Consider the following 17343-nt stretch of genomic DNA (forward strand, 5'->3'; position numbering starts at 1 on the left):
TTCAACTCTCTTTTCTCCCTCTCTCTCTCTCTCTCTCTCTCTTAAGGTGCTACAAAAAGTGTGCTTTTGCTGTATATTTTGTTCTCCTAGTCTAATACCTTTTTTATTCTTTTAATATCGTTTAGTCTTCAACAATAATTTAATTTTTAGTTCTTCTATGCATTAAATCGACATCTCAACAGTTTGTTGCGCATTAAAAGCCACCAAATTTCGAGTTTGCAAGTCCACTAAAGTTGCGTCCGGCACAACATTTGTGTTCTGTGGAAGTTTATTCGTGTGTGTGATTTTCTTTCTTTTTTTTTGATTAGTCATATAATTCTCAATTCTTATTCTCCTTGGATTCAATTTGCTCAATTTGAGAGAAGAAATATATTTTCTAAAAAATATATAATATCAAATAAATATATTTACAAATACCTGAGAAGTTTCTAATTATGTTCTTTTCCTCGTCATTCACTAAAGCCAAAAAATAAAAACTACCAACTATCAGGGAAAGTATAAATCTACTTACTAGTGGAAAATTCTACCTACAATTTGAGCTTGGAAAAATGCCTGTGTCTCTAAGAAAATACTCTACTGGGTAACATTCAGAGATGCGCTCTTCTCTTCCAAAATGATACCAGAAACTTTCTCAGCCTCTTCGAGGGCGCGCGCCTTAAACGTAAAATTTCATTCTCCATTTAAAAAGATCCTTTAAGTGCAGAAAAATGTTCTTCAAGTCACTCTTTTCTGCCCAAAAAATGCACATCTTTCTCTCTCTCTCTCTCTCTCTCTATCTGTGTCTCAGCAACACTGTTTAGTATTTTTCTTTCGCGTGATTAAACATTAAACTGGCAATTTGCAGAGAAAGTAAACTATTTACATGATAAAATACACAATTTTATTCTTATATATGGCTATAAAACTATATTATCTCAAGCTCTACTTCAAATGGCACATTGCGACAAAATAGTAAGAGATTAGGGCTTATTTATTGCTCCTACGACCCGCGAAAATGATAAGAAATGCGGGAGGGATTTTTATAATTAAATGAATGTGGGAAAAACTTAGGGGCGCGTCATTGCGTCGAGTGGAGTCGATTTTGGCCATGTTTCTGCCTTTATTCAATAATCAGCTAATTTTAGTGATCAAGAAAAACTACTCATTTCAGTAAAAAATTCTGATTTGAGATACTTTTCCTCACTCTAAAAGTAAGAATCGATCAATACCAAAGTTACTGACCTAGGCAAGATTAACTACCAAGATATTTGAGAATAATCTGTGGAGTTTCATCAAGTCTAAACCTGGAGTTGAAGAGTTACTATCGTGCCTGAGTGTAGGCTTAAATCTGACTGTTAGTGTTTAGGTCACTTTGCAAGATCAAAAAATCAGTAGCGATTGAGACAGAAAAACGCTGAAAGAAAATGCATTTCCTCACTTTTCTTCAGCCTCAGTGGGAAATTGGCGAGGAAATCCTCACTTTCCGACCACATGTACTCCACTCGACGCCATGACAAACCCCCTAGTAATAAAATGCATAAGATATTGCGTGAGGTCATGACGTGGAAATGACTCTATTATGTCTCGTGGACGGACTTTCTAAGAGACTAACTAAGCTGCCTAAAGACACGATGATGGGAATACCTAAACGGAGCGGGGAACTGACATCATCCGGAAGGCCACATGCATCACATATCGATCAACGTCTCGCGCCCTCAGTCGTCATGGTCGAACGAGAACGTCCTGTCGTCGGCGTCTTCCGCCTCAGTTGTCGTCGCCTGCTCCTCCTTGCCGCGCTTCTTCGCCTTCTTGCGCGCCTTGGCGCCAAAATTGCACTTCTTGCCGTCGCACTTCTTCCTCTTGCCCGGCTTCTTCTTGCCCAAATTGCACTTGGGCCGCGCCACCATGGGGCCCTCGAACGCTGCCTTGCCGGAGTCACAGAGCTGCTTCAGCCCGTGGCGCACGTGATTGGCGCCGAACACGCGCGAGATCAGCGCCTCGGCGCGCTCCTTCTCCACGAGGTGCGTCAGGCTGTTGGTGTAGCGCGTCAGGTTGCCCAGCTGCCGCGTGGATGGGATGCGGATCCTCCTGGGCTGCCCATAGCGATTGATGGCGAGATAGAGCACGCCCTGGGGATTGCTGTTGTAGGAGCTGGAGTAGGAATTGTAGTGCTGCTCCTCCATTGACTCAGTGAAGACACAATCGTCGCTGAACTTTCTCTGCAAAGACCAGTTGAATCACAAGGCAATTAGCAACTCCCGAGGAATGCCAATGGTGCTTAACTACACCATCGTTAGCTTCTCTATACATTTCAATAATCACGTAGAGAAATCTTATCGCACTTCCCTTATCAAATTCAGCAGAGAGATTGCGCGCCAAACACCCGCATAATTACGCGTCTTTTATCACCCGTGCGCGGTTCATTAACTCTCCAAAACTCGAGCCTCACTTCACAGTTATCGTGATTTGATTAGCATCACTCTAAAACTTGTGAGATTCCCCTTCACATTATCAAAAGCTCCGGTTCGAATCTTGTCTCGAACGCTCATTTTTTTTTTAAAGAACAATTATTTATCTATAATATCAATTGAAAGAAATTTTTGCGTTTTCAATATGGAGAGTGAAATTCGAGTTTGTTTTATAGTTTTTCAATCAGAATTTAGCAAAAATTGGAATGTAAATTTTTCAATTGATCAGAACTGAGTTCAAATGCAATAAAGAACCTAAATTTTTAACCTATTTTTCCGAAAACTCCCTTCAAAAGCCAACACACTTCAAACTTCCCTCTTTCTCTCTAAATATCCGATTAGTTAACATGACTTTCCTCTCATGAACAAATGACTTTCTTTGCCCAAGTAAGCAAACAAATATCTTTCTCCATATGCAATTTCTACCAATGACAAATACGCCATTACAAGAGGGCAAAGCAATTTCCCGAGACAAATGCGTGCCCTTGCCCAAGAAGACCCTCCTGTCTTGCATTTTCCTGCTCGCCGAAGCCATTCTCTGCGCAATTAATCACCACACAGAGCAGTGGCAAAATGTGCAAATGTGCTACTCACCGAAGCGTAAATTCCACCACACAGATCCATGCAGAGGTACAGGCAAGTCGCGACGCCTTGAATCTTAATCTTTCCCACATCCACAGTCGTTCGCTGCAGAATGGCTGCAATGGAGTGGCCAAAAAACAAGTCGAATTAGATCATTTCTCACATCAATGGGCGAGCAGACATGACACGATAAGATTGTGCAAGTCAATTTTCATTCAACTCCTCACAGAACACTAATCGCACTAAATCCTTCACAGCTCGATTGATTTAGCATGAGAAGAGGAGACATCGTCTGTAGGTTAAGAGATCACAGACGAACCCTCCGAGAGGCGCGACAGCTGATTGATGTGTCTAATTATTTCCAAGGGAGTGTCTCAGAGACACATTCCCCAAAAATAGCCCTCGTCTGTCGATGAGTGGTTGAGTGGCTGGAAGAAGGGCCATCGTGACGAGAGGCAGTCGATTTGAGGCATATTCTTATGGCAAAACTGCGTCTCAACATATTCCTCGCCGGCTCATTAACACTTTCGTCGATCAAAAGGCAAGGCAGAAATCAAGTGTGAATTTCCTTCAATACCAGCTTCTTCGCATAACATATTGTGTACATTTTATTTACCCCCAAAGAATGTGATCATGAGTGTATTCTATGTGGTAAGAATCAATTCAAGACCTTCTTGAAGATCTTTCTGTGGTTTTTAAAACGTCCAAAGCAAGTTTGCTTCTTCTCTTCGATTCTATTGGTTCTTTGTCAAAACCGCCTTTTCAGGAACGTGAGCAGAAAATTTAGTCTTAATATAACTTCGTAATTTGCCGAATTTAATCCAAACTCTTTCTAATCGTTTATCGTGTTGATGTCTCTGAATTCTAATCAATTTATTTAACTTTCAGTTTATTTTTTTTTAATTCTCCTTTAATTCTTTCGTCAAAATGTAATTTACGTTTCATCCTGTTTATTTACTTATTTCAAAACAATTCTATCACAATTATTTGATCAGCAAATCCACTTCAAAAAACATTTTTCCGACTGTAGAGATTTCTAATTTCCCGAGATAATTAAAATCAAACATTGGAATTGAATATCTATTGGAAATATTTCTACGAATTAGAATATTGAAGACTAGCAAAGAAGAAAAAGCGATAAAGGATGTTTTATAATGCTCTCATTTGCAATAGAGGAAAAGTGAGAAACATGAATTTGGATGATTCTAACATAAATTGTTAAGCATCATTATCACTTCAACTTCTCTGTAATTCTTCCACAACGATTGCAAAATAGATTATCTCGCTGTGGGGAAATATTGCATCTGACCTCTTGGGACAGAAGCATGAGATCAAGTGTTAATTATCGCTTCCTCGACACACTCCCCAAATCGATAAGAGCGTGGGAGGATGTTTATAATTACAAGTTAATGTGGGAAAATCTCGGGTCAAGACTTTATATTTTATAGTCGTTAAGACAAATCAAATCCATCTGCATCCTTATCAAAATATTATTTTGACGGATCTGACGAAATGCGTTCCTCGTGACTGGAGCGTTTATTTAGTGAGTTAATCCGCAAGGAAAACATACTCTTGACGCATTGCATAATGGAGAGGATATTGCATCAAAAGGCGCGAGAGAGCGAATAAAATAAACACGCACATTTGATGATGGACGCTCAGATAAAACGCTGCAAATCCCCCAAATCGTCATTTCGCACGAAATACCGATTTTGATATTAATTCCGCCAACAAAACGAAATGGATTGGCAAACACAAGAGGATGAGGGGATTTTCCTGGTCACAACTTATAATTGCTTTTTAGGAGTCATGAGATCACAACGCTCTTCCTCTCATGGCTATTTTCGTGTGACAAAAGGCCAGTTTTTAGACACACTCTCTCTCTCTCTCTAGAGTTCACCATCGCACATCTTCTAAGTTGATAAATTTCTCGTGATTGAGCACTTCTTGGGCGTGAGGAAAATTTTGCGGGATTCATCATTGTGTATTTGTTTTTGCCATCTCACTCAAGATTTGTGGAGAGTTGAGAGATTTAAAGACTGTATCGCGTGAAAATAAGACAATTGTGCATTTCGCGTGATCACCACCAGGGTCGCTGGAGGATAGATAACTGTTTGCGAAAACTTAAAGGCAAATATCTTGAGTACAAGACGACGGAATTTTATGAAATTTTGATATATCTAAGATTAAATTGAAAACTTCACGGAGCATTCAATGTTTTTGAGTATTTATTACTCAAAATCTCAGTTTAGAGACAGTTTAAAATTTCAGCATTTGCAGAACTATTTTTTTCCGTGTTTGGCTGTATTGTTTGCCGCACATTCTCAATTGGCGAGTCACTAAACTTAAGGGTCTTTCCCAGTCCCATTAGCTTTTGATTTGCACTTTGTCCCACTCAATTTCACATAGATTTCAGTCGCGTGAGTCAAGCTTTCCACAGACTTTCCGCGCCAATTGACAAACCGTCAAATTCTGTGCGATATGACGAAATAGCGTGCAAAAAAAGGTGGAATTTCATGATAAGGTTGCTAGCTTGGAGAGCGCGAGACTCCCAATCAAAAATAGCGCACCTTTTTTGTCATTCACAGTCACTCTCTTACGTTTTTTCCTACATCCAAAGCATGTCAACTCACACGTCGTCTCTCTCTCCGCTTTGAGAGGTCAGAGCGGAGCGCGCGTACCTGTCTCGAATCACGAATCAACCGACTCTAGTTTCTCACAACACAGCGCGATCGTCGAGCATCAATCATACATTGCTCTCGTGCCCCCGCATATCAACAGTCACGCGTTTCTGTGCGACAACCGCGTTCCTCAATTAATCTCATGGCTGATTTTCCCGCGCGCGCAAACCCCCGAAAAAAGTGTGTGCGCGCCCGGGACAGGCCCTCAAATCCCGTACGAACAGTTGTCCAGAATTGTGGCTAATTTATTGTATTCAATAAAAATCTTTTCCACAACTTTTATCGCACACATCGTGAAATTTTCTCACTTCATCTAAACTGAAGAGAAAAAGTATCTTGATGGCTTTTTTATGAGTGTGATCTCTAATGCCGAATTTGACCTTTTTCACACTCCTTTTCGTCACCTTTTCTTCGCCGAAACAAGCCAAACAACACGCACTCGAGAATCAATCAATTTCCTCATATCTCTCTTTGATGACCGAATATTCAAATGCCCACTCGTGTGACTGATAAATTAATAAATTAATAAAACAAATCACTTTTTGATTGTCACGCCTGCTCAATTGGATTTGCTCGGCGCGTCGCTCTGCCTGTTCCACCCCTGAAATCTCTCCTGATAATCATCACTTCATCGTGACTTTTCATTTTACACCAGAAAGAAAAAAAAAAACTAGATTTGCGTCTCAATTTCATGGGAACCGCCGAAGGATGGCAAGGGATAATCGCCCAGCAATGCAAAATGTACACCACGCACATTGCCTTTTATGGACACAAAACAGTGCACAAAATTAACATCGTCATCGGAAATTTTCCTTCAACTGTAATTCATCATTTTCACAACGCCCATAGTTAGAATTTTACACATTATCTTTATCATGGCATTTTATTTGTGCGTAAATTTTGTGCGTTCACGTGGTGCTGTACTTTGTTCGCGAAAAACCGAAGGAGCCAATAAAAGCACTTGAACAAAAATGTCATCATTTGCCAAAACACCTTGATTGGACGCCTGCTGAGTATAGGTTTAAGCTTAGGCCAATTGCTTTCTCAATATTTGTTATCTGGAACCTTTTCCTGGAAATTTCTTCTTACTATCGCCAATCGTATGACATTTCGCTAGAATTGCGTGAGTAACTCGTAAGAAATTTGCAAACTAGTGGTTTAAGTGTTCTTTTTTATAAATCAATCATTCAATTGTGCTTTTGCAAGTATATTAAGCTGCCAAATTGCATTTAAATCACATTTGTAATGCAACATTTTGGAGGACTTTCTGCCTACGAGTCTCCTAGATTTCCCACAGAAATCGGAAGATATTTCCGAACAAATTTTTCTTAAGATTTCCAAAATAATTTGTCGCACTTCTGTGGGTATAAATCTCTGAACTCAAGCTTAGAATCTCCTTCATTTCCCCGTACTTTTCCACAATGACAATCTTCATCTTATTTAATCTTGCAAATTCTTATAAAATGGATCAGAAAACACCTGCAATTTGCGTTTGTTCGGCAAATATTTATACAGTTCGTCTAAAAATAGACGGGCAAAGATCAAATGTCTTCCAGAATTGCCAGGATCAAATGTACACCGAAGCGGTGAACCAGGTGTGCCTTGTCCGACTGCATAACAAATGGCTTTTTATGTTTTCCCAGAAGATTTATGCATGTGCAGACATGAGGGTGTAGAAATATGTCTCAAAATAGCATCTTCTGCAACTGTCCTCACGTGGAATGTTCCGAAGGGGGTTTGTTCTGTCTTTTTGCCCTGGCTCTCTGCCGGCTGCACCAGGCAGAAAAGGAGGACTTGTGCTCTACATGTCTCTGAACATTGCATAAGTGCGAACTATCGTGTTTCTCAGAGCCTTTTTGGGCTCTTCTTTTTCTCTGGGTGCGCAAAGCTTGAGATACTCACTGTAGTCGCTGTGGATGTTCTGCGTGCCGTTGACTGTGCCATCGGGTAGCAGCTGCAGGAAGCGATTCTTGATGAAGAGCTGGATCTTCCTCGCCGATCCCATGGCGTAGGACAGATTAGCGGAGCGCTGGTTGCGCTCCAGCACAGACTTGTCGCCCAGGCGCCGCAGCCGTCGTCGCTCGGTCGCGCTGCGGTACGTCCTGGACAGAATGGTATCGGCCTCTCCGAAGACCACCACCTGGCGTGTGTGGAGGAGATTCTGCGGCGCCTCCTGCACGGAGGTGTTCTGCAGCAGCAGCCGCCAGATCTTGGGCGTCCGGTCGCGCATGGTGACGATAGTGTAGTCGAAAGTGCGCTGCGCGATGACCTCATCGGCCTCCCGGACAGGGATGCTGGCCCCCAGTGAGATTCTCACCGTCTGAATAATAAGGAGGACCACTAGAATCCACTCTAGGGTCCTCCACTGCCTCTTCCATTCACTTCTTCGCATTTACCAGAAACACACACAGTTCACACATCATTGTTCACGCACGACAGCACGCCTCGCGGGCGCTGGCCTGGCCACCGAAGCTCACGAGACAGTTTCTCTTCCTCTCTCTCCCCTCAAATCTGCAAAGAGACAAGCAAGCGCGCCGTCAGAATCCAGAAATTGATCCACAAGTATTACTACACAAAATTGCTCCACAAAAATAGAAAAAGAACAGCCATAAATCCATGATTAGGAGTCGTTAAAACAAGAAGATGGCACTCTGCCTTGGTAAAAATCTCAATCAACTTTTATTGTCTTCACGCTCGATTAATTGAGAACAAAGTTATGTTCTCGCGATCAATAAAAGAGACTCCATGGGATCTCGCGGGGCGCGATCTGGGAGCCGTGGGAGAAATTGCGCAAAATGCGATGCCCAGAGCAAGAACACTATTTCCCCTGACGCCACACGATTCAATAAACCCATTAATTCTTTTTTCTCGCCCGCCTCCCCCCGCCCGCTCAGCGCCTTATCGCCGGGGGAGTCAATTGAAGGCGATTAATTGTGATTTTTATGGCTGTTCTCTCTGGCAAACACTTCCATTCGCTGTGATTAATGGGCCTCTCGTTCCTCGGATGTGCGTTGATATTTGGGAGATCATGGCTGAAGAGAGGAATTCTGACATCGAGCCTCAATTGCCCGGCTATCGATGGGGTGTTGGGGAGAATTATGGGAAATTTTGGGGTCAAGAAGACCGACTGAAGATCACTCATTGGATATCTCTCACATAGAATCCTTCTATTGAGAGGTTTTCATAGAATATCTTATCCCATGGGCGGGGCTTCTTAGTGGGCCTGGCCTAGATTCAAGCAAAGAGAACTTTGAACGTTAACTTTCGATCACAATAAAGATGACAATATTTATTTGCTTAACTGGAGTATTTCAACACAAATCCTCAACTAAATAATTACATTAATAAATGAGAAGATCCCACTTCTGAAATGTAAGGGGGAAAAATATTTAAGATTCACGCAATTTCACCACATGTTGCGTGAGAATTCTCTCAATAAAAAACTTTCTTTATCACCTTGATCTACGTGACCAAAGTTGGCAATCCAATTTTAATCCCACAAAGTCACCTGAGTTCATTCATGATTCTAAAAATTTCGCTCGAAGAATAAAGAGTCCACCATTTTCCTCATTCGCGACTAAAGTCCCAAAACTACTTGTGACTTTAGCCTTTGGCCATTAGTCTAGTTTCAGGATATTTCGCCGGAGAACAAGATGCAGAACCTTTCTTCTTCCGAGGCTAAACTCGGTGGACTTTAGTCTCGGGATAAGACCTGAGGATCAGTCGATCAAAGGATGCTTTGTCGCTCTGGCGGGGCATTTAAAAATAGACCTGTCGATGAGTCAACTTGACCCATTGTCGCGAATTAATCGCCACTCGTTGCGGCGGAGACTCGATCTCGGGAGGGGGCGACATTTCGGGCCAGAACCCGACTTGGAGGAATGCCGAAGAGGTAAGACACCTCGCGGAGGAAAAAACGGGCAGCGATGCGGTGAATTGACGGAGAAAGAGAGAGTGGAAGATGGTAGAATTCAAAGGAGGTCACAATTTTCAGAGCCGAAGAGATGGAAGAAATTGGACGGAGACAAAAGAGGAGATAGATAAATGAGATAATTACATAAGTGTGTGAAGAACGTCTCCCGTGGCTGCCGCAGCGATTCACTGGCGCTCCGGATGGTCGCGGGATGCTGAATGGGGCGCAGGTTAACCTCACAAAAGGTGTCTTGCGTGTGTGTCAGCTCCGGAATGGGGCGCGCGGCGCTCCAGCGGGGCTCTCGTGAGCACGATCGCGGCTCTGCACGGCTGTGGTTTTGGGGAAAAGGCCCAAATTTATCACTTATTCCCTCACAATCTTCCCATCACGATCGGGTCATTGACACTGAATCATTTATTTATGTTCGTATTTTACATAACAGTTTATAAGACGACATTTGAGCACACGCGAACGCTGCCACAATCACGTACCAAATCCACGGACGGGTATTTTCACACTGAACCACCCCAATCTCGGGATGCATATTTTATATTCCGCCTCTCTCGCTCGCTCTCGCCCCCACTCTCGCGAGACCACCAGAGTTTATGGACTCCCGAATGATAAAGACTCTCGCGCGCTCTCGCGCTCGGCGGCAGGATCTCGCTCTCTCTTGCTCTCGCGGGCCGCGCGCTCTCTCGCACGCTCTCGCCTCGCCACGGAAAATCACACACTAGACTAGATCCGAACGCGGGCGACTCGCATTTTATTGACTTTTTAGTTTAGCACAAACATGGCGCTCACGCGCACGGAGTGGGGGCAAACCACTTCCCCGCCGCGGCCCGCGGTGCGCGCAAAAAGGGCGCCAATTCGAAAAACGATCAAGAGACAATAAAAGTTCTCACGTATTTTCCAAGTTATTTGCCGTCATTTCGCGCCAAATTCAATAAATCACCGCAAATTGCTGGGGAATTTATTGCCGCATTTTATTGAGAGCATAAAAATCGTCTGGTGTTGGACTATCTCATAAAGAGGCGATCAAGTGCATTAATTGAGGAGCGATTTAAAAAAAAATTATCAACTTATATGAATCATACACGACAGTTCGAGATGTAAAGAAAATTACGGAATAGCTGGTAAGCTAAAATAAAGATTTCTATCGTCTCGCAACTAAGAGGTATAAAGGTTTTAAGGAATTTACTTCGATCTCTTAAAATAAAATAAAATGAAATTAATAAAATTGCTGTGTTAACAAGAATCAAGCCCTGATTACAGAATATAATATTCATTTCGTTCATTCCGTCACTACGCAATTCTCTTATCTCATTGCGTATTCCTATCCTCAATTTTCTTATCAGACGGAGATTATTCTTGGCATATCATGACGAAAAATTCCGGGAAAGGAATCAATAAGAGATTTGCCAGCCTCGCGTGATTTAATCCGCTCGTAAACTTCTCACTGTGCCATCTGAATTTTACACCCTTTTGATAGCGTCTAATCGAGACAAAATGCAGAGAATACCAATGAGAATTGCAATAAGATTCCAATTTGTGGTAAACAAACAATATTGCGCAGAAAATGTTGTGGAAAAAATGCAACGAATTTTTCACACTTCAAAGTTCTGGGACAGTGTGACATAACCTCAGAAAGAGTGTCATTCAATGCGCTTCGGAGAGGTATAATTTTCTCGGTTTTTCGCGTAGAAAAAGTGTAATGTTCATTTTCTCCATACTTGTGGGTGAAATTTAGGGACTTTCCCGTGTGTTTGGCGTGTGAAAATTACTTGTGCAACGTGAAATAAGGGGAAATGTGTGAAATTCAATTGTGAAAAACATCTTCATTGAAACGCTGTACTAGATTTGGAGGCGTGAAGTGTGGCGCGAGTGGTCGGCCATGTTGTTCTAAGGCGAACTGTCCCTCTCTTCATCTCACTTTATATTGTCTCTCCAATCGAGGGGTCATTTACCCGTGCGTGTGTCTGGTCGTGTCGAAATAAATCCATTTTACCCGTATTTGCTGTGGCATTTTCGGCAGAAAAACACCCAAAGTGTCTGCGCAACAGTGCACGGACTGTGTTTCGCGTGAAATTCTGCGTGTGGGAGGCGTGAAAAGTGTGGAAAAGTCGCACTTGGGCAATCTGTGCAGAGGAACACTCTGTTCTCTTGTGGCCGAGGCGACATTGGTGTGTGCGAGAGAGACGGACTGAGTGGGTGAGGTGTGGGTGAGAGTGAGAGCGCGCGAGGTGGAAAAAGGTGGAGAGCCAGAATATTGACAATTTTCTCTTTTGGGGGCAACCTTTGGGGTGAGACGGCGCCACGAAAGGCCATTTTCCGTGCACTTTCCCACCGCAGCGCCCACAGGAGTGCAGGTAATTCGTCTCGAGGGTGGCACTTGGGGCCCCAGGGTGCCCCTTGGGGCCCTCCTTGCCGACAAGATGAGCAAATGTGTGACATTTTTCGAACAGAGTGTGAGAGTGAGAGAGGAAAAAATGCCCAAATTTCTCCAACGCCACTCTCAAGAGAGCGAAATGGAGAGCGAAATCTGTTCTTTGTCCCTCTCCCACTCGTGACATCTTGCGGGGGGCGCTCTCAAGGAGGCACCCACGGGTGTGAGAGGGCAGCGGACATGGCGGAAGAGCCACAGACACTCCGGACGTGTTTTCTGCGATCGCAAAATTCGAAAAGTCCGAGAGAAAAGAGACAAATTTGTGGGAAAATGCGTGATATTCTCCCGATTTTTCCGTGGGGACGGCAAGAGGGAGCGAGACGGCAAGAAATCGTGGCAAAGGCGAGAGTGAGAGGGTGTGAAAAGTGCCAAAATTGCATCATTTTTGACATCTACTGCTGTCTTGCTCGCTCTCGCGCACCACAAATGGGGAGTCTGTACACAATGGTGGCGATATTTTCATCTCTCGCCATCCGTGATCAAGAAGCAAGAACGCGTGATTGCTGGTCAAGCTTGTGACCGAAGGGATTCTCGCGAGAACCACTGCAATCTCTTGCGATAGAATCTCCAAGAATTAAATTTAGCTGAGCTGAAGCTTTTGGATTGAAGATCAATATTGAAAATTTTCAAGAGATAAATATCCTATTCAGTGAAAAACTGTCTAAAAAAAAAGTAAGAAATATAGGAAAGCGATAATTTGAAGCAGGAATTTTTTACTGTATTTACTATTTATTAACAAATCCATTAGCTTATCTTAACTCTATTAAGCTTGAAACCTGTAAATGTGAAAAAAAACTAAAGGATTATGATTTTTGTTTGTCTCCGAAGAGCTAAAGATATAAAATGTCAAATCTATTCATAAAAATAACTTCTGAAGCTTTGAAAAACACAATAAAGACTCAAAAACAAAATATGTTGATATTGACGGTAAAAATCAATAAAGAGTTATAATTTTGTGGAACTCATTTGTGGGAATTATAAATAAACTCGGACAAGTTTTGATCTGAAAATAAACTCAATATATTTGTGGAATCTTATATTAACTTCTTGAGCTAAGCGACATTAAATTTCTATGACATCTCAGCTGATTCTGCCATCGATATCAATAGCAGTGTCTGTGGCTGTCGCCATGGTAAAAGTGGTTCGAATTTCTTTGATTCACACACTATTTATATTTTTTCATCTTGTGCATTTTCTCGTTAATTTTTTTTTTCTCACAATTTTCCACTAAATCTTCTTGCGTTTCCTTTGATTTTGCAGGCGATTTTCATGCATCTGCGACGATTGAAAGTGGCACGCATATTCTAAAATAAGAATCCAGATTGATGCTGTAGTTATTTTTTTCTTTCTGTAGCCAGAAAAGAAGAGGAAAGCCACTGAATATCCACTGCGGACAAGGAAAAGAGGTAAAGCTTGAGATTCTTGGCTTTTTTTGGTTGAGAGAAAATTCAAACTGAAATTCCTCTGTGTTTTCCTTGGGCTCTTTGCAGGTCGAGAGCGAGAGAGAGAAAGAGAAAGAGAGTTTCGGTGAGAGAGAGTCGCGAGGGAAAAAAAATGGTGAAAATGTTGGAAATGCCGTTCCACAGTGTCCCATTTTAACTGGTGAAATTGCGCGACAGTGTGTCAGAGAGAAGGGAGGACAGAGGCGTCGCGACAGCGTGACACACAGAAGAAGGAGAAGAACGGGAAGGAGGTTCAATTTCGTGAGCGTCTCGACGCGGGGCGGTGAAACACCCCCGGGCAGATCTTTGGCTCATCTGGTGGTGGCAGAACTACTATGCTAATGGATAAAACAAATCAAAAATGTGAGTTGGGAACACGTGGAAGAGTGACGATGAGGTGGGATGACCCAAAATAACGCAACCGCGGCCTAAAATAGCTCATTCGCGAGCGGTGTCAATGAGGCTTTGGTTTCTGCAGGAGCGTCAGCTCGATTGCCCATCGTCCTAATGGCGCTGTGGCGCGCCAATGAAGCCGACGAAGTGTGTTGCGTTGCGCTCACCCACTTCCCGGCGATGATGCGGCGTTTTGGCGCTGTGCTGAAGATGCGGATGCCCGATGAGTAATGCGCGATTGTGTGTCTCTTTCAGTGGCTATGTACGTGTGCAGCTCGGGCACGGATCTGTCGCGGCAGCGTCATGCACCGCTGTACGGACGCCTGGTGGCGGAGGAGCACCTGCCGGCCACGCACAGGGAGATCGTGCAGCGCCTCTCGTCGCCAGCGGCGTCGTCCACGGACATCCGCGCCATGCAGTCGCGCATCCCGATCCACTTCCGCGAGTCCAGCACGGCGCCGCTGCGGAAGCTGAGCGTGGACCTGATCAAGACCTACAAGCACATCAACGAGGTGTACTATGCGAAGAAGAAGCGGCGCGCCCAGCAGACGCATTGCGACGACTTGTCGCACAAGAAGGAGCGGAAGCTGTACAATGACGGCTACGATGACGATAATCATGACTATATCATAAAGCATGGTGAGAAATTCCTCGACAGATACGAGATTGACTCGCTTATTGGCAAGGGCAGCTTTGGTCAAGTGGTGAAGGCGTTCGATCACGAGGAGAAATGCTATGTGGCGATTAAGATCATCAAGAATAAGAAGCCCTTCTTGAATCAGGCGCAAATTGAGGTGCGACTCCTCGAGATGATGAACAGAGCCGACACGGAGAACAAATACTACATTGGTATGAATGAATATCACACGCTCACGTCTTTCTTTCTGTCGCTAAGCTAAAATCATGCTCTTTGTCTCCTTGCAGTGCGATTAAAGAGGCATTTCATGTGGCGAAACCACCTCTGTCTAGTATTTGAACTTCTATCCTATAATTTATACGATCTACTGCGTAATACAAATTTTCGTGGCGTATCACTTAATTTAACCCGAAAATTTGCTCAACAATTATGTACTGCATTACTTTTTTTAAGTACCCCCGGTGAGTATTTCCCACAATATTGATTGAATTGTTCATTAAGTTGTTCAACTAATATTTATGTTTTTCTATTTTCCCCTTCCGCAGAACTGAGTATAATCCACTGTGATCTCAAACCAGAGAATATTTTATTATGTAATCCCAAACGATCCGCAATTAAGATAGTAGATTTCGGAAGTTCATGTCAACTCGGTCAGAGGGTGAGTGGATGATACTTTTGTAGAAGAATGTGTGCAATTGCAGTGCTGAGACTTGTGCTGAAGATATCAATGAAGACACAATTTAGCTTAATTCCCATCAAGAGCCTCAAGATTTCAATGAAAGACTTTTTGAATTGAAGTTTATACAAATTCTTCTCTTATATAGTCACAATTTATGCCGTTTGAAGTATAATATGGCTGTGTAGTATTTGATTTTAGACTGCAATGGTGGAAAAATGACAGCTGAACTTTAATTAACAGAATATTTTATACGATTCTTCATTACCCTTTCATTCTTGATGATATTTCTGATATTTTGACATCCTCACAATATGCATTTATGATGAATACTCTTCACGATGTTCTCAATTAGTCTCTATGAGACTTAAAGCGGAGGAAAATTGGAATCTTACAGTAAAAAGAGCTTTTATGGGATGCATTTTCTTTATTTGACTTGATTGAGTTAAAAAGTACATTCGTGATTGAATCGTTCAATCAAGGACTGCAATAAGGGTAATTGGGCGTGAAAGAGTGTCTTAAGCACTGCGAATGCGGAGAGAGAGTGATGCTAATGGTCTGCGTGTGTGTGTCTTGCAGATATATCAGTACATCCAGTCGCGCTTCTATCGCTCCCCCGAAGTCCTGCTGGGCATCCCGTACGATCTGGCGATTGACATGTGGTCGCTGGGCTGCATCCTCGTGGAGATGCACACGGGCGAGCCGCTGTTCTCTGGCTGCAATGAGGTGGATCAGATGAACAAGGTGGTGGAGGTGCTGGGCATGCCGCCCAAGCACTTGCTGGATCAGGCGCACAAGACCCGCAAGTTCTTCGACAAGCTGCCGTCGGACGGGAGTTATGTGCTGAAGAAGAACCACAATGGGCGCAAGTACAAGCTGCCCGGCACCAGGAAGCTGCACGAGGTGCTGGGCGTGGAGACGGGCGGCCCGGGCGGACGGAGGGCAGGCGAGCCCGGGCACTCGGTGTCGGACTATCTCAAGTTCAAGGATCTTATCTTTCGGATGCTGGAGTTCGATCCGAAGCTGCGCATCACACCGTACTATGCCTTGCAACACAACTTCTTCAAGCGAACCTCCGACGAGAGCACCAACACCATCAACTCGGTCAACAGCAGTCCGTCGGTTAACTTGCAGGACCAACTCATCCACGGTATGTCGGCAGGAAGAACTCAGGGCGGTGGGGACTTTAGGCTGGTGTAGAGAGACTGGCCAGGACGCTCGCCGGTGGCTTGTGTGAGTCGCGAAGACTGCCGCCGAGTCTGTTCTCTTTCCCTCACACTGAAAATGCGATGATTTAGGGTTGAATTGTTTTTTTTTTCTAAATACGAATCATTTCTCAGCTAATATAATCTGATGATATAACAGAATTTTTACCGCGCTTTAAGTAATGTGTAAGTGAAATGAAATGAAAAAAAAACTCGTGACTTTTCCACCGCGACGTCCGGAAAATGGGCCGAAGAAGGAAAATTGGGGAATCCCGACTTAATAATGTGGCAAATAGAGAAAAAGAGTGTTTAGAACAAGTGAGAAAGGATAATGGATTAAATTGAGTGAAGATTCTTGCTAATTTTCATCCTGATTAACGTGAAAAAAAAACAATGATGAAAACTCTCGGAAAACTCTAGATGACCGCCGATGACTTGCCTTTGTGGAGGAACAGCCAGTGGCGAGAGATTGAGGACAGGACATCTCCACAGACATCCGGTAAATCCACACACACACATACACACATTCTTTCCGGGGGTGGTCAGCAATGTATTTTTGTAATGTCGCGCATTAACAGTTAGGACGCAATCTTTTACCAAAAAACTAAAGAGAAGAACCGACGATTAAAGTTTTTGATTTTGTTCTTTGGTAAAGAAAAGAAGAAGAAAGAAAGACAGGAAAGAGAAGAAAACGATGATAAAGAAGACGAAGAGAATAGAAAAGAATCAACATGAATATTTATAAAAGGAGAGATACGAAAAGAAAAAAAAACACAGATTTAATGAAGAGAAGATGAAGAAAAACAACTAAATAGTAATTAAATATTCAAATGTAAATTCATTTTAGTAATTATTTGAAGAAGAAAAACAATAAAGTAATATAGTTGTAATTTCCAATATGCTTTTCGATATTTTTCTTCTCGT

At 43.0% G+C, this 17343-nt stretch overlaps 2 protein-coding genes across 2 annotated transcripts; one reads left to right on the forward strand and one right to left on the reverse strand.

Annotated features, from left to right (window-relative positions):
• Nucleotides 1–138: 138 nt before the first annotated feature.
• On the reverse strand, nt 139–10349 carry LOC132256429 (uncharacterized). The gene is made up of 4 exons (XM_059752844.1): nt 9768–10349; nt 7613–8221; nt 3042–3145; nt 139–2198 (listed from the first exon to the last, which is right to left on the reverse strand). Exons 2-4 carry the CDS (start codon nt 8100–8102, stop codon nt 1695–1697), a joined length of 1098 nt encoding a protein of 365 aa, XP_059608827.1. The 5' UTR covers nt 8103–8221; nt 9768–10349; the 3' UTR covers nt 139–1694.
• Nucleotides 10350–11252: 903 nt separating this feature from the next.
• LOC132265562 (serine/threonine-protein kinase minibrain) lies at nt 11253–17316 on the forward strand. Its single transcript, XM_059766276.1, has 8 exons — nt 11253–11989; nt 13327–13472; nt 13557–13871; nt 14157–14750; nt 14826–14999; nt 15084–15196; nt 15794–16364; nt 16840–17316. The coding sequence occupies exons 3-8, from the start codon at nt 13844–13846 to the stop codon at nt 16851–16853; spliced, it is 1494 nt and encodes a 497-aa protein (XP_059622259.1). The 5' UTR covers nt 11253–11989; nt 13327–13472; nt 13557–13843; the 3' UTR covers nt 16854–17316.
• The last annotated feature ends 27 nt before the right edge of the window (nt 17317–17343 follow it).

Source organism: Phlebotomus argentipes, unplaced genomic scaffold (genome assembly GCF_947086385.1).
Source record: "Phlebotomus argentipes unplaced genomic scaffold, Phlebotomus argentipes genome assembly contig_5, whole genome shotgun sequence".
NCBI classification, from domain to species: domain Eukaryota; kingdom Metazoa; phylum Arthropoda; class Insecta; order Diptera; family Psychodidae; genus Phlebotomus; species Phlebotomus argentipes.

Coding starts and splice junctions, on each gene's coding strand:
- LOC132256429 (XM_059752844.1), bottom strand. CDS start 8,102: ATGCGAAGAAGTGAATGGAAGAGGCAGTGGAGGACCCTAGAGTGGATT. Junction 3,146..7,612: donor GAACATCCACAGCGACTACA/GTGAGTATCTCA, acceptor ACTCCATTGCAG/CCATTCTGCAGCGAACGACT. Junction 2,199..3,041: donor GTGGTGGAATTTACGCTTCG/GTGAGTAGCACA, acceptor TGGTCTTTGCAG/AGAAAGTTCAGCGACGATTG.
- LOC132265562 (XM_059766276.1), top strand. CDS start 13,844: ATGCTAATGGATAAAACAAATCAAAAAT. Junction 15,000..15,083: donor ACTTTTTTTAAGTACCCCCG/GTGAGTATTTCC, acceptor CCCCTTCCGCAG/AACTGAGTATAATCCACTGT. Junction 15,197..15,793: donor CATGTCAACTCGGTCAGAGG/GTGAGTGGATGA, acceptor TGTGTCTTGCAG/ATATATCAGTACATCCAGTC.